The sequence below is a fragment of the Lepidochelys olivacea genome (assembly GCF_965140295.1).
Source record: "Lepidochelys olivacea isolate rLepOli2 genome assembly, chromosome: 4".
Taxonomy (NCBI): domain Eukaryota; kingdom Metazoa; phylum Chordata; order Testudines; family Cheloniidae; genus Lepidochelys; species Lepidochelys olivacea.
In genome coordinates this window covers 87,363,199-87,379,792 of record NC_140414.1, presented here as the reverse complement: position 1 = coordinate 87,379,792, position 16,594 = coordinate 87,363,199, and the positions used below count along the sequence as shown (strand labels likewise).

The following is a 16,594-nucleotide window of genomic DNA, read 5'->3' as shown; positions in this document are numbered from 1 at the left end:
CCTGTTAGGTTCACTGCCTCTGGGGCACTTGGCATTGGCCACTGTTGGCAGACAGGATACTGGGCTTGATGGACCTTTGGTCTGACCCAGTATGGCCATTCTTATATTCTTATGTTAAATCTGATGTCATACCCAATGCTACATTTCCATTTCATGTAGTCGTCATGGTAGCCTTTTTATTTGACTAAAATCTCTGACTGTATGTGAAACAACTACTGAAAGCTAAAAATAAATAAGGCAGGGAAATTAATCCAGGCTCTCATTCTTTGCCCACCCTTTCTAGAGATTGACAAGTTTCACAAGTTGGAACCTGGAAGCTCAGTTCTTTTCAGTCATAGGAGAAATTAATTTTATTTTTAAAATATTTAGAAACTGTGGACTTAACTGCAGCGAGCTAAAGCTATAGACAAACATTTCAGTGTGAGTGTACCCTTACAAGCCATTTTGGCAGCTACAGCTGAACCACAACAGTCAAAGGATTTGGTCTTCAAAAGTCTCTGCCAACATTCTCAAACTAAGGTCTACAAAATGAAACACTTTGAGAACCAAGCAATGAAGAGAGTTTGTGAAACAATCTCTCTCAGACAAAGTGGTCTGTAGAATGAGAAAGCTGGAGAACCTTCGGCCTTTATCATGGATTCTCAGGATGAGATTCGTGACCACCCCATCCTTTCTCATACTGTTAAATGGAGATGGATCCGAGTTGGAGGAAAGTGGAGGTCTTTGGGTGATTCTGGTGTAGAAAAGAAGATCCCAAATATGGAAAAAGTTGAGAACTTCAGGTCTGTGCTCATGCTTCATAATCTTCTCTGTCTGGTAGGATCTTATAGCACCAATCTTAATTGAGGGACTATGTTGCTGATTGTTCTGTGATGACAGGTGAGAGTCTCAAGAATGGCACTGGTAATCTTCATGAATTATAATCTTGAGAGAAGTTTGTGGGGGGGACTGTGGCTCTTTAATTCTCTTCCTTGTCTCACCCCTTCTCTTTAGATACACCTAAACGTGTCATTAAAATCCTTCAGGGAAAGACTCAAGACTGACTTTTATTTCCATTGTCATTTTGATGTCTAGTAGTAGAGAGTGATGTGGGGTTTGTTAGTGTCTTTAGATCTGCTCTGGCAAAATGTTAGGGTACAGTTCTCTGTTTTTAATTCTGTTATTGCTTTTATTATTAATTTTGGTATGTGGATGGCACTTTACGGATATAAGACCAGGTCCTGGCCTCAGAAACTGTACAATCTAAATGGATACTGCAAAAAATAATGGTATGACACCTCAGGCAGTGAAGGGGAAGAGACAACATTAAAAGAAAGGGACTAAGTATTGCATTTACCTTTTCATTAAGGTGTTCCAGAGGCCTTTGGATAGGGATAAATAAAATTATTATAATGTATTATTGATAGTACAGCTCTTGCTGTTAGAATAAGAGTTTTCTAAAACTGTATCTCTGCAGCTGTGTCTGTAGCTCCCTCCTGCTTCTCTGTTGCTCCTACTGCTATAGTATGCTGCTTTGGCTGTAGAAACTGCTGTGAGTAGTACTGTAATAATAGGGAGAGGACAAAGGATTAAAAGCAGCTACCAGGAGGGGTCAGGGAAAAAAAAAAAGCCATGCCCTCTTGCAACTTCCATGGGGATATACTATAGAGTTTTAGAATCCGTGCTATGTACAGTAGTTTCCAGTATTGATACAGAATAACTCTATCAGGTCAAATTTGCCCCAAATTTAGGTTATTGTTTAAAAAATAAATTTAAATTATTGATAACTTAGTTAAGGAAATAAGGGGTTTTAGAATATTGGATATTGGTGTGCCTCCAACATTGATTTTTTTTTTCAGTGGTATCTAATGTCTGTTGACAAGGAAATTGTTTGCATTTCCTCTAATACAATTAGATTTAATTACAATAATTAGGAGATAAGGGGTTTTAGAATATTGGATATTGGTGTGCCTCCAACATTGATTTTTTTTTTCAGTAACATATAATATCTGTTGGCAAGTAAATTGTTTGCCTTCCTCTAATATAATTAGATTTAACATCCCTGTAGCAGGGACAACACCACCGCAGCCCAACATGGTAGCATTTAATTTCAGAAAGGGGAACTACGCAAAACTGAGGAAGTTAGTTAAACAGAAATTAAAAGGTGCCAAAAGTGAAATCCCTGCAAGCTGCATGGAAATCTTTTAAAGACCACATAATAGAGGCTTAACTTAAATGTATACCTCAAATTAAAAAATATAGTTAGAGAACCAAAAAAGTGCAACCGTCGCTAAACAACAAAGTAAAAGAAGCAGATTAACATGATTTGTTGGGGAAGAGTCAACATGGTTTTTGTAAAGGGAAATCATGCCTCACCAATCTACTAGAATTCTTTGAGGGGGTCAACAAGCATGTCAACAAGCATAAGGGTGATCCAGTGAATAGAGTGTACTTAGATTTTCAGAAAGCCTTTGACAAGGTCCCCTCACCAAAGGCTATTAAGCAAAGTAAGCTGTAATGGGATAAGAGGGAAGGTCCTATTATGGATTGGTAACTGGTTAAAAGATAGGAAACAAAGAGTAAGAATAAATGGTCAGTTTTCAGAATGGAGAGAGGTAAATAGTGGTGTCCCGCAGGAGTCACCGTCAAAAAAGCGAACAGAATGTTGGGAATCATCAAGAAAGGGATAGATAATAAGACAGAAAATATCATATTGCCACTCTATAAATCCATGGTACTGCCACACCTTGAATACTGCGTGCAGATGTGGTTGCCCCATCTCAAAAAAGATATATTGGAATTGGAAAAGGTTCAGAAAAGGGCAACAAAAATTATTAGGGGGATAGAACGGCTTCTGTATGAGGAGAGATTAATAAGACTGGGATTTTTTCAGCTTGGAAAAGAGGCGACTAAGGGGGGATATGATAGAGGTTTATAAAATCATGAGTGGTATAGAAAAAGTAAATAAGGAAGTATTATTTACTCCTTCTCATAATATAAGAACAAGGGGTCACCAAATGAAATTACAAGATAGGTTTAAAACAAACACAAGAAAGTATTTTTTCATGCAACGCACTGTCAATCTCTGGAACTCATTGCCAGATGGTGTTGTGAAGGCCAATACTGTAATGGGGGTTCAAAGGGAGCTAGATAGATTCATGGAAGATAGGTCCATCAATGGCTATTAGGATGGGCAGGAATGGTGTCCCTAGCCTCTGTTTGCCAGAAGCTGGGATTGGGTGACAGGGCATGAATCTCTTGATGATAACCTCTTTGTTCATTCCCTTTGGGGCACCTGCCATTAGCCACTGTCAGAGGACAGGATACTGGTCTTGATGGACCTTTAGTCTGACCCAGTATGGCCGTTCTTATGTTCTTACGACAGTGGTCTGATAGCCATTCCTCTGCATGGGGCTACACATTCAAGCAAGTGATCTAATTGGCTTAATATCTAGATGTTACTGTGACCTGTTAATTTCATTCACAATGATTCAATCAGCACTGCATTTGGCACCCATACTCTAGCTAGATCATGATCCTAACTGTCTGTACCACCACTTCACTGGCCTCTAGGATTTGCTATTTGAATTCATCCCCTAACATGAGACATCAATATGCCAGGTAAAACATTCTGACTGTGTCCCTGAATTTACAGAAAATTGCTTACAAGTCCAGTGACAAGATATCACTGATTCAGTTTAAAAAGCTGACAACTGAATTATAAAAATGCACTTTAAGAATTTCTCCCTTGTTCTTTAAAAAAACCAAACAAACCAAAACCTTCAAGTTATGTCTTGGCTATGGGGAAGCAAGAAGTCTCACAGCTATTTCTCTCATGAATTGTAATCAATCATTTGAAAACTAACAAACTGCAAGTGTCAAAATCAAATAATAAATATTCAGCTTCTGAGACAACAGCTCCTGAGATAGAGATGGTTTTTTTTTTTGTCTTTTCTTTTTCTGCTCAGGTGTATTTGGTACATGGTGTATATAGTTATCATCATTATATGCAGGATCGAATAGATGATAATGGCTGGGGATGTGCGTACCGGTCTCTGCAGACTATCTGTTCATGGTTCAAGCATCAGGGTTACACAGAGAAATCTATACCTACACACAAGGAGATTCAACAGGTACAGGACAAAAAAACAGACTGCATTTCATGTGTATTTACTGTATTCCTCTTGAAAAATCAATTAATGCTGTAGAACTAATTAAAAGTACTATTCCATTGATTTTAACGTGCTCTATGGAATAAACTCTTTTTTTAAAAAAAAAACCCCCTAATTTAATCCGTTCATAGTTACTATTCACATTTATCTGTAAGACTTCTGAAGTATCACTTCTAGAACATTTTGTTGTAATGGATTCTGTTTCCAGTTATGTACATTAAATGACTGATGTTAAAATAGTTTCCCCTTTCTTCAAAAGAGTTTCATGAAATAAGATTTTTATTATAAGTTCTTTTGGTTGGTAGTCTCTTGGAATCTCAAATCATAACACAGACAAAATACACACTCACAATGTTTACCAAATGTGAGAGATTTGGGGGCCCAATCCAATTCCGAGCTGGATCAGGCCCCAGATTAATAAGGACTGATTTATTCCTTTCTTATTTGGCAGATGTTGTGTGTGCATGAGCGTGAGGGTATTTTTCTCTTTGTAATGTTCCAGAAATTAACATTCTCTTCTTTGTGAGAGGTGTGCATGTGTGTCTTTTATGTTTAGTTATGTTAGTACCATTGGAGAAACAATGCATGTTTGGTTAGCGCATTCTGTACATCAGCAGAAACTCTCAACTTTTATCTTTAGTGTCTTGTGAAAATAGTGTTTTGGGTTATATTTATTTATTTAACAAATTTGACAGCATCGCGATTTTGAAAGTGTTTATACTGTACAATAATACTTATACTGGGCTTTCGATCTGAATCTTTATCAGATTATAAAATGTTGACTGTTAACCCACTTGAGAATGAAATTGATTCAGTTCAGATGTCAGAAATAAAATCAAAACATACATAATTTTCAGTATTTTATGTATAGAAATAGAATTTGAATAAAGTCAGACAGTGAATGTAAAATAAAAAATCTGAAGAGTTGTAGATTAAATATACAGTTAAGATTTTAAAATCAAATTGTAATTGGCAATATGCACAGAATTTCTAATATATTATATATCAGAGGAGTAGCCATGTTAGTCTGGATCTGTAAAAGTGACAAAGAGTCCTTTGGCACCTTATCGACTAACAGACATATTGGAGCATAAGCTTTCGTGGTTGAATATCCACTTCGTCAGATGCATGTAGTGGAAATTCCAGAGGCAGGTATAAATATGCAAGCAAGAATCAGGCTAGGGATAACGAGGTTAGTTCAGTCAGGGAGGATGAGGCCCTCTTCTAGTAGTTCATGTGTGAACACCAAGGAAGGAGAAACTGCAAATACCCTCCTAACAGGTATAAGCATGTTGAAAGGAGTTCCAGGAAGTGTGTTAAATGTAAACAAGAAGTTAGATCCAATATATAACTAGTATTTGTGTGAAATATTTGCCGGTAGAGCTATTCTAATTTTTCAAAATTTAATAAAATAGTAATATTTCTTCAAGCTACATTTAGTGACATTTATTTCCCAGCTGGTGTTTGAGAAAAGAAAATGTTTCCAACATGGACAGAAAAAATGTTACCATTTTTAAACAGGATCTTTTGTTTCATTTAATATTCAGTCATACCTGTATTCAGTAAATGTGTGCCTGCTTTTGACAAGTTAGGTTCCAGAAATATTATACTGTATGTGAATTAAGTGAATATTATAGATAGAAACTGTAAAAATGTCCATTACATACTGTTTCTTTTTTTCTTTATGGGATGTGTGTTACAAAGGCACTAGTTGATGTTGGAGACAAACCAGCTGCATTTGTTGGGTCGCGGCAGTGGATTGGCTCTATTGAGGTACAACTTGTATTGAACCAGTTATTAGGAATAACTTCAAAAATACTGTTTGTCAGGTAAGAATGAATATTTGTTAATTTTGTGTCTCCGTGATTAATTCTTTATTGGGGGAAAGTGTTGTGGTGAAGAATGGATCACTTAAGAGACTATTAGTAGTAATAGGATATTAACCCCAATCCTGCAAGGACCTTCTGCTGGTGGCCCCTGCACCCAGCCCCACTGAAGTAAGGCACAGGCACAGGGGATCTGTCTGTGCAGAGCTCTTTGCAGGATTGGGTCTAAGTTTTGTTTATAAATTGTATAGTCAATTGCTTGACCGTACTTTGGTTCGTTACGAGAGATACTCAAGAGATCAAATAACCAGTGTCAGTCAGGTTTATTAATAGGGTACAGGAAAAAGGTTCGATACAATACCAGTCTCTGAAGAGCAGTCCCATGCAGCAGTGTTACATTCACCTTAGGCTAAGGGGGTGCTCTCCAAAGCTATGCCCCTAAAGTCATCCTTTTGGACCCTGCATGTTTACCAGAGAAGGATACCATATATGTTATTTAGTCAGTCAGCTTTTTGCCTTGTTTGTTCTGGTACCATGGTGTGTCCAATGTCTTCCAGGTTATGATGGAGTCTTATCTTTTTTTGAGAGCATTCCAGGTACTAAGGGGGAGGAAGGCACTTAATGGACTTGTGTGGGCAGCTCTTTTCCTGTTTTTACAAAGAAATAATCATCGGTCCTGATACTCTAGAGTTTTCCTGGCTATTCAATCCAAGGCTTATGTCAGCTAATGCAAGCCATTATGGGATACTTAGCATAAGTGTTCAGGATTATAACAAAGGTGCAGGCCAATCTAGGCTATATGGTTGCTATAGTAATATTTAATATGTATATTTAAATGTTTAAAATATATGTATTGCCGGTGGTTATAATCAGCATAATGAATATGTTTGGTAGCCAGTGTATGTTAGTCAACAGTTTGTAATACTGCAAATTGGTTAGTGGCATGTGCAAAGGGAGTTGGCAGCCTGAGTTCAATGCCCAGGGTATAGGTGCTCATGCACCAAATGGATTCCACTGCACATGTGCAGAGAAATAAGTGAAGGGAGCTGAAAGCCAGCTATGACTCACAAGGCCTGAGTGGCTCAAGGGGGAATATTGCCGGCATTGAACCTGAGCACTGCCTAGGCTCTGTGAGTTTAAGTCCAACTCTAAGCAGAAATCTGAAATAAAAAGGAGGCATGTTGCTACAGTCTGACCCTGGCAAGGGTTTTTTGTTTTGGGGAAGTATAATCTGAGTTCAGCAGAATATTCAGAAGTCACTGAAACTGTTTTTGAAAAGAAAATAAATACACATGCAAATGCTCACTGGTAAGGGATGGTGATTGGGGTGGAAGAGTAGGTGGGAATCAGGGGAGAGGGGTTTTGGGTTCAGCAAGGAGGGGGCAATTATGGCGATGGGAATAATTGAGGATATGTGGGTAGGAGAGGGTTTGGGGTCAGGTGAGGGGGAGCAATGGGGGCTACATGGAGCATGAGGGGAGGAGTGGGAGACTGGGAAGGGAGACATGGGACTGTGTGATGTGGCACTTGCAGAGAATTGGGGCAGAGGATCCTGCCAGCCCCACATCCCCTCCCATATGTATGCCTGATCTGGGGCTACCTCTCTTGGCGGAGTCTGAGCCTCTCTCTGTCTGTGTGTGTTTGCCAGGATCTGTGGGGCCCAGAGACCATAGGACTGGTTGATTTTGGGCAAGTCAGTTCCCCGCTCTGTGCCTCAGTTTACCATCTGTAAAATGGGGGTAATGATGTAAAGTTCTTTGCATCTACTGGTGAAAAACACTGTATAAAAGCTAGGTCTGTTGATTATTACAAGCCATAGTAGCACATCAACTGCAAACATAGGTGAAAACTATCACTGCCTAAATGAACATTAACTCCTACCAACAAACGTTTCTCTTCCGATTAAACAATTTAGGAGATTAAATGACAAATACTTCATTAACACAGAGTTATGGTTGCCCAGTTATAGCTTGTGCCCTTCCAAAACGTCAAGATTAGCAAAACTCAAACTTCTAAAAACCAGGGAATGCAGAGTTAAGTCCAAGCCTTAACTCGGCCCCCCTGGACTCGGCAAGAACCCCCAGGCAACCTTAAATCCTTGTTAACAAAGTTTTTTGCCATTAAATAAGAATGTAGATTTCTCTCTTGTTGAGAGAACCCTGGGGCTGTTTAGTTGAGGTTCTTAAATCTTTTTCCATAAACCTCCAGTTTGAAGCCACCATGAAGCTGTTATCATGGTATCTTTCTTTTCACTGAGAGGCACAGCTCCCAACAGGCATCCTTCAGTGACACTGTCTGAATTGGATAGAACTTATCATACTCTTCTCTCTAAATTATATTGGGTGGTTGCACCAGCTTGTGTGAGCACAAATGTTAAGTTTACTCCAGTGTGGTTTTCCTGTATTATAAAACTCCTAGTCCTGTTACAGTGTTATTCAGGGTGGAGGGCGTGTGATAAAATATATTTTTTTAAATTCTCATTCTATAGCATAGGAATTACAAATGTATATGGCTAAATAGTGAAAGAGATAAATAGGAAATGAAACCTAATAAAGAGGATAATCTAATGTTGTGTTTCTTATACAGCCAGGGTTCTGAGCTAGCTTCTCAGGGAAGAGAACTTGCTAATCATTTCAAGACTGAAGGAACTCCAGTTATGATTGGTAAGCCTTTCACTCTTGAAAAATGCCAATGAATGTTTGTTGGTCACTTCTGTCAAGGTTTATTTTCATATACACTACTTAGTGAGTGTATACAGAGGAAATTCTAGGTATCCAGAACAACCCGAACATAAAAATGGCCATACTGGTCCATTGGTCCATCTAGACCAGTATCCTGTCTTCCAACAGTGATCAGTGCCAGATGCTTCAAAGGGTATGAATAGAACAGGGCAGTTATTGCGTGATTCATCTCCTGTCGTCCAGTCCCAGCATCTAGCAGTCAGAGGCTAGGGACACCGAGTGCATGGGACAGCATCCCTAGCCATTGACGGACCTATCCTCCATGAACTTATCTGATTCTTTTTTTAACCCAGTTATACTTTTGGCCTTCACAACATCCCCTGGCAATAAGTTCCAAAGGTTGATTGCATTGTATAAAGAAGTACTTCCTTTTGTTTGTTTTAAACCTGCTGTTCATTAATTTCATCAGGTGACCCCTGGTTCTTGTGTTATATGAAGGGGTAAATAACACTTCCATATGTACAGTAGACCCTCAGAGTTATGAACACCTTGGGAATGGAGGTTGTTCATCACTCTGAAATGTTCATAACTGAACAAAATGTTACGGTTGTTCTTTCAAAAGTTTACAACTGAACATTGACTTAATACAGCTTTGAAATTTTACTATGCAGAAGAAAAATGTTCTTTTACCTATCTTAATTTAAATGAAACAAGCACAAAGACAGTTTCCTTACTTTGTCAATTTTTTTTAAACTTTCCCTTTATTTTTTTAGTAGTTTACGTATAACACAGTATTGAACTGTATTTGCTTTATTTATTTATTTTTGTCTCTGCTACTGCCTGATTGCATGCTTCTGGTTCCAAATGAGATGTGTGACTGACCGATCAGTTTGTAACTGGTGTTCATCACAATGAGGTTCTACTGTACTTTCTCCGCACTATTTATGATTTTATAGACCTCTATCATATCCCCTCTTTGTCATCTCTTTTCCAAGCTGAAAAGTCCCAGTCTTTTTAATTTCTCCTTATACGGAAGCTGTTCCATACCCCTAATCATTTTTGTTGCCTTTCTCTGTACCTTTTCCATTTCTAATATATGTTTACTAAGATGGGGAGACCAGTATTCAAGGTGTGGTTGTACCCTGGATTTATATAGTGGCATTTGTGACAGGGTCGCGCCGGATGGCTACAGGAGAGTAATAGAAGGCAGATATATTAGCCCCAGGTTAAGTAGGTCCCTTTTCCCTGGGTAAGGTAGCAGGGAAGGGTCCAGAACAATCAGGAACCTTCTGGAGACTACTGTGACAGGCTGACTAGAACACCTGCAGCCAATCAAGAAGCTGCTAGAATCAATTAAGGCAAGCTAATCAGGGCACCTGGGTTTAAAAAGGAGCTTACTTCTGTTTGTGGTGCGCGTGTAAGGAGCTGGGAGCAAGAGGCACTGGGAGGTGAGAGTGAGAATGCATACTGTTGGAGGACTGAGGAGTACAAGCATTATCAGACACCAGGAGGAAGGTCCTATGGTGAGGATAAAGAAGGTGTTGGGAGGAGGCCATGGGGAAGTAGCCCAGGGAGTTGTAGCTGTCGCACAGCTGTTCCAGGAGGCACTCTAGACAGCTGCATTCCACAGGGCCCTGGGCTGGAACCTGGAGTAGAGGGCGGCCCTGGGTTCCCCCCAAACCTTCCAACTCCTGGTCAGACACAGTAGGAGTTGACCCGGACTGTGGGTTCACAAAAACAGTTAAACTGAGGGTTGCCGTGAAGCTCCAAGGTGAGCAAATCTGTCAGTAAGCGCAAGACCCACCAAGGTAGAGGAGGAACTTTCTTACTCATTATATTTATTGTCTTCTTCTCTATCCCTTTCCTATTGGTTCCTAACATTCTGTTAGCTTTTTTGACTGCCACTGCACATTGAGCAGATGTTTTCAGAGAAGTACTGTATCCACAATGACCCCAAGATCTCTTTTTAAGTGGTAACCGCTAATTTAGACCCCATCATTCTGTATGTATAGTTGGGATTATGTTTTCCAATATGCATTAGTTTGAATTTACCAGCATTGAATTTCATCTATGATTTTGTTGCCCTGTCACCCAGTTTTGTGAGATCCTTTTGTAACTCTTCGCAGCCAGCTGTGGACTTAACTGTCTTGATTTATTTTGTATCATCTGCAGACTTTGCCACCTCAGTGTTTACCCCTTTTTCCAGATAATTTATGAATATGTTGAAAAGCACTGCTTCCTGTACAGATCCCTGGAGGACCCCACTATTTACCTCTCTCTGTTCTGAAAACTGACCAATTATTCCTACCCTTTTTGTTTCCTGTCTTTTAACCAGTCACTGATCCATAAGAGGACCTTCCCTCTTATTCCATGACTGCTTACTTTGCTTAAGAGCCTTTGGTGAGGGACTTTGTCAAAGGCTTTTTGAAAGTCCAAGAACAGTATATTCACTGGATCACCCTTGTCCACATGCTTGCTGACATCCTCAAAGAATTCTAATAGATTGGTGAGGCATGATTTTCCTTTACAAAAGCCCTGTTGACTCTTATCCAACAAATCATGTTTATCTGTGTGTCTGAGAATTCTTTTCTTTACTATAGTTTCAACCAGTTTGCCTGGTATTGAAGTTAGGCTTACAGGCCTGTGGTTGCCAGGATTGCCTCTGGAGCCTTTTTTAAAAATTGGCAACACATTAGCTATCCTCCAGTCATCTGGTAAATAAGCTGATTTATGTGATAGGTTACGTGCCACAGTTAGTAGTTCTGCTATTTCATATTTGAGTTTTTTCAGAACTCTTGGGTGAGTACCATCTTGTTCTGGTGACTTATTACCATTTAATTTATCAATTTGTTCTGAAACCTCTATCAACACCTCAATCTGGCACTGTTCCTCAATTTGTCACCTAAAAAGAATGGCTCAGGTGTGGGAATCTCCCTCACAGTCTCTGCAGCGAGGGAGATTGCAAGATTAACAAAGTTCAGATACACACCTTAGTATTGTCTTTTATCTGCTCTAAGGTGAAGGACCATAAAAAGCTGATTTGGCTGGTATCTTTTCATGGTGATCTAGGTCCCCAAACTTAGTATAGCGCAGGCTGGCTGAGGTGGGTCTGAATGATGTTCTCTAAATTCAAGAGACTAACAAATAGGTTTTGAAGTTTGCATTCCAGGGTTGGTGAGCCAGCTACTCTGATTTTACAAAATAGTCTGCTCCCCGCACTAGCAACACTATTAGAGAATTATTTTGTATTACTCAGCAGTAACTCCCTTGAGCGTTCAAGAGCAGCATTTTTATTGGCTTTAATTCCTTAGCAAAAATTTCTTTCCTAAAACCAGATGAAATATTTTAATAATTTAAAATGTTGGTAACACAGGTAAGGAAATTTGGATTTTAAGAACATTTGAATTTTTACTGATACTGTCCTGAAGGGGAATGGTGCTTTGAAAAAGTAGAGAAAAACATTTTTTAAAAATCAGCCTTAATATAAATATCTTATTTTCATTTTAATCATATTCCCCGTCTTAACATATTTATGGACAAGGATTTATAATGTCATCCAGATCTGTCTGAACTCTGGGTAATATTGACCACCCTATCATAAGGTAAAGATAGAAAAAATTATAACAAAATTTATTTCTTCAACTCCCTAGAAGAGGATCATTTCTGGCTGACAGATAAAGTTGCCTGTTTCTTAGCAGGCAGAAACTTCTTTATATGCTTTTTAACTATTCTTTTTGCTTTGATTTTTGGCATTTACCTTCTTCTCACCCTTTCTGACCTGATAGAATATGGCAGTGCTTTGTCATTAAGAAGTTCTTTTGGTATTTTAATCTTTCTTTCCCTGCTCCATCTAGAACTGTCCATAAGTGCTACCCACTAATCAGCAGCAAGTAGAAATTGCTCTGTAAATTTACAATCTTCAGTCTTGGGTCTCTGTGTTTTTCTTCAGAAGCTTCAGTGTAAGAGCTTTTCACAAGGACCCCAGCCTCAGGAATCTCAGATAGGTTCAATGCATGTGACCCATTGTAATCTGCATCTCCCAGCCCATATCAATTCATCTGTCTTGTGAAAACTAATATCCCATCTGCCTACATTTTCCTTTGATTCTCGTGTGGCTTTACCAGTCCTGGCGTAAGCCCTTCTGAGGGAACCTAATTTCTGCTTGTAAAACCCCCGCCACCATTATGAATTCTTCTCTGGGGGGTTAGTTTTACTGTGCTGAATTCCAGAAATCCCAAGGAATTTCTATCTGGATGTGCACTGTGCTTGGTATTGTTAGTGGAAGCACCAAAGGCCCCGCATGCCTTAATTGCAGGCTTTCAGGGACCCTAAATAAAACAATTTTTGAAAGTTCGATCATTTCCCCTCCCCCATACTGATATCCCCACCCTTTCTTGTGGGTTTTCTCCCCTTTTATACTCCCTTTTGTGGAGTTTCTGTGGCCCCACAACACTGAACCATCAGAGCTGTATTCTATGGAAGTGGACTATCAGGTTCCTCTCAAGGTAACCAGTTGCTGAAGAGATGATTACATGTAGAGCTGAGGCCAACTCAGCAAGAGGTCCCCTCCCATTGTTGCAGGTTGGAGTAAGAAAAGCCAGAGACCATTCTTCCTGCACCTAATCTTCATTGAGCTAGTGAGTGGGAAACAGCAGACATCCTGGCTCAGAAATTCAGCTCCTTCCCAAGTCCTCAGAGAACCTATGGAAACAGTGATGGTTAGATGGGTTCTGAAACTTATTACCTCCTCTAAACTACATCTGTCTAGTGATTTTCATCCTGTATGGAGATACTAAGAAAAAAAGCTCATGACTTCCAAAGCTTCTGTGGCAAGATTGTTGAGAGAATTAATTAAGGAAAGCTACCAAGCTAAAAGTGGTGCCTCTCCACCAGGTGTCTTGGACCATTCTGGCAGTGTGCTGGATCATGTACCTTTGACCAGATAGGGAGGTACCTTCCCATTGAGATTATGCAAGGCCACCTAAACATCCTTTCTTGCTATTATAGGGAGATCTTGAGGCATTTACAGATGCCATCTTTGGAGGAGGTATGCTGCAATCAGGAAGATTTTTCAAGGGTTACCATGGCAAGTGGTTCTCAGTACTCACTCTAATGTATTTGATTTTGAAATTCTTAATGTCCAGAATGACCTGGGGCATGTAATAGAAAGGAAATACTTACATATTATTTGGTTTCTTCTAGTCCCTCCTTAACTCAGTCTAGTCACCCAGCTTGTAGCCTAATTGTGTTGGAGGGGTGAGAAACAGACAACTGGTATTTATCTTTATGGACTTTTACATCTAATCCTCATAGTTTTAACATTTTAGACTTGTGTGTGTCAACCTTAGTATCTAGTAACAAAACACTGTTGTGCTCCGGTTATACATACCATATCCCTTCTTTTTCTCCTCTTTTGATTTATTGCTCACAAATTAACAATTTATATTTTTTTTTATTTAGTCTTTTTATTTTTGGGAAGTTTCTTAGACTGGGGTCCTCTTCTAGAACTGACCATTTCTATATAGACTGGACATAACTGGTGTATTCAAAATGTTCATGTCTTCAGCTGGTGGGGTGGGATCATAATACTGCTGAATTGGGAGAGAGACTGAGATCAAATTGTTAAGTAAAATTATTTATTTGTCTTTATTTTGGCTATCATATTCCATGAAGGATCTCACACGATGCAGTTACCCTACTATTTTTCATAGCCTAGAGAATGAAACTTCACTCATAGATCTGTCGGCTAATAGAAAGTATTAACATATGTATGTGTGCAAAAATAAGTCTGTCCAACTGTACAAAGCCTTAGAAAGAGCATATATTTTCTCCAATCCAGGTGGAGGCGTTTTGGCTCACACAATACTAGGAGTGGCATGGAATGAGGTTACAGGACACACAAAATTTCTGATTCTAGACCCACATTACACTGGTGCAGAAGATCTGCATGTTATCTTGGAAAAGGTGAGATTTTTAACTTCATTTAATTTCTACTTATGACATTAATAAATGGTTATATGGCATGACCAGTGTTGGAGAGATAGCACTGTAATTATTTTTTACTTGCATAATTTTAATTTCTCTTAAAAGTAATCTTTTTTACAAACATGTAGATTTGGGAATAAACTTCTTTCAGCCCTTTAGGGCAGAGGGTCAGTTTATATATAATTCAGCCCTACTGAGTTTGCTCAGTCTCTGGACTGAAGAAGGACACTATCACTGAAAGGAAAATGCTGATTCCACCTGGTGGCCAGCCCAGAGGCCAGGTGAATGTACCAGTACAGCATATCCTTACATCTGGCCTGTAGAGCTTAATGACTCTGTAGAAGTGCAGTGTCTGGGAGAACATACTGTAAAAAAAAAAAAAAAAAAAAAAAAAAAAAGTAAGAAGGAATGCACTTTACTTGCCTCGGGACTGAATATCCTTGATGCCACCACCTTGTGTCTAGAACAGAGTCTCTTATATCTGGTTATATACATGTTAATATAAAAATTTGAGAGAGTTTCCCTGAAATTAGGTAAATATCTTTTATAGTGATATAGACAAAGGCTATCAGGGTCCCTTTAAAAGGAATACATGCAAATTTTGGGGATACATTTGGGCTGTGTCTAGTCTTTATAGTTTGGAAGATAAACCATGCAATTCCATCTTTGTGAATCTGCAGATAGATGGCTCCAGTTCCTCTGCTGTTGCTCATAGTAAAGCTAAGCAGTAGCAGAGTGTAATTAATAAGGCTTGTCAGGTTCTGTTTATCCTATAGGCAGATATGAAATTGAGGACAATGAATTGTATCAGTTTCATTATGCCAGCTGCTCCAGAAAAGTCAGCAGCAGGAGGGATAGAAATTTGAACTATTCAGAGAGGAGGATATCTTATAATAAAAAATGGTGAGGCTCTAGGAATGGCAGAGTTGGAGAATAACAGATACCATGGCAGCAGCAGGCTCTGAGATTGGGAAGAAAGAACTCCTTCTTAACAGCCAGGCAGGAGGAAGGCAGCTTCAGATTTATCACACCTACTAAACTGGGGCTGATTTTGAATGGTGGGAAAGCACTTTGGTATGAATTCCATCCAGCATGCTCTCCATTCCCAGTAGCTGAGGTTGGATACTGTCCTTGAACTATTCTGGTAGCTCCCTTTACTTTTGCATCTGCCTCAAATTAGTATGGTAGGTTTCTGGTAATTTTTCAAGTCCTGAGACTGGTCTAATCATATCAATAGAACTCCACAGTTAATTGAAACTTCACACACACTTAATTTGTTAATTTCTAAATATAAATCCTGAAGAAATTTACAAATGCACTCAACTTTAAGCACCTGACCAGTCTCACTGATTTGAATAAAACTATTGCTGTAATAAATATAATACATGCATAAATGTTTGCAGAATTGGGGTCTAAGTTCGGATGCTGTGAAGTTCTAAGACCACGCCAAGTGTATGCACTATTTTGTAAAAAGTAGACTTCACACTGTATTTTTATAATTGAAAATAATTGATGCGATTAAAAATAGTATATGATATGACCTTACTACCTTCAAAACATAAGGCAGAAGATAATGTTGCTATTAGACTTCAATTTTAACAGCATGGTAGTTTCTAGCTGTTTTGAGTCAAAAAATGGAGCCTGTTCTATTAATTCAGTATATGCATAATGAAAACAACAAAAACTGTAATGTATGACAGCACTCATGGACCAAATCTGCTAAACACAACTGTTTTAGAAATGGCTTTATTTTGCTTTTTCCTGTACAGGGTTGGTGTGGATGGAAGGGCCCAGACTTTTGGAGCAAAGATGCTTACTACAACCTCTGCCTACCTCAGCGACCAAAAACTATTTAAATTCCAATTGCAAAAAATCATGTTAATCCAGAATTTAAGACTTGGTACAGATAGAGCTGGCTTATTTAAAATAAAAAGCTTTAGAAAAATTTTAA

The 16,594-nt window shown here is 38.9% G+C and overlaps 1 protein-coding gene across 6 annotated transcripts in view; it reads left to right on the top strand.

Moving 5' to 3' along the window:
• Positions 1-16,594, top strand: part of UFSP2 (UFM1 specific peptidase 2) — a 27,576-nt gene extending 10,982 nt beyond the window's left edge. For 5 of the 6 annotated variants that reach the window (XM_084627570.1, XM_084627568.1, XM_084627569.1 and 2 more), the window contains 5 exons: positions 3,948-4,112; positions 5,856-5,980; positions 8,564-8,640; positions 14,498-14,622; positions 16,413-16,594. In XM_084627570.1, coding sequence (XP_084483696.1) covers positions 3,948-4,112; positions 5,856-5,980; positions 8,564-8,640; positions 14,498-14,622; positions 16,413-16,499 — 579 coding nt within the window. In that variant the 3' untranslated portion in view covers positions 16,500-16,594. The remainder of the gene's footprint in view (positions 1-3,947; positions 4,113-5,855; positions 5,981-8,563; positions 8,641-14,497; positions 14,623-16,412) is intronic. The other variant, XM_084627571.1, reaches the window with a different exon arrangement.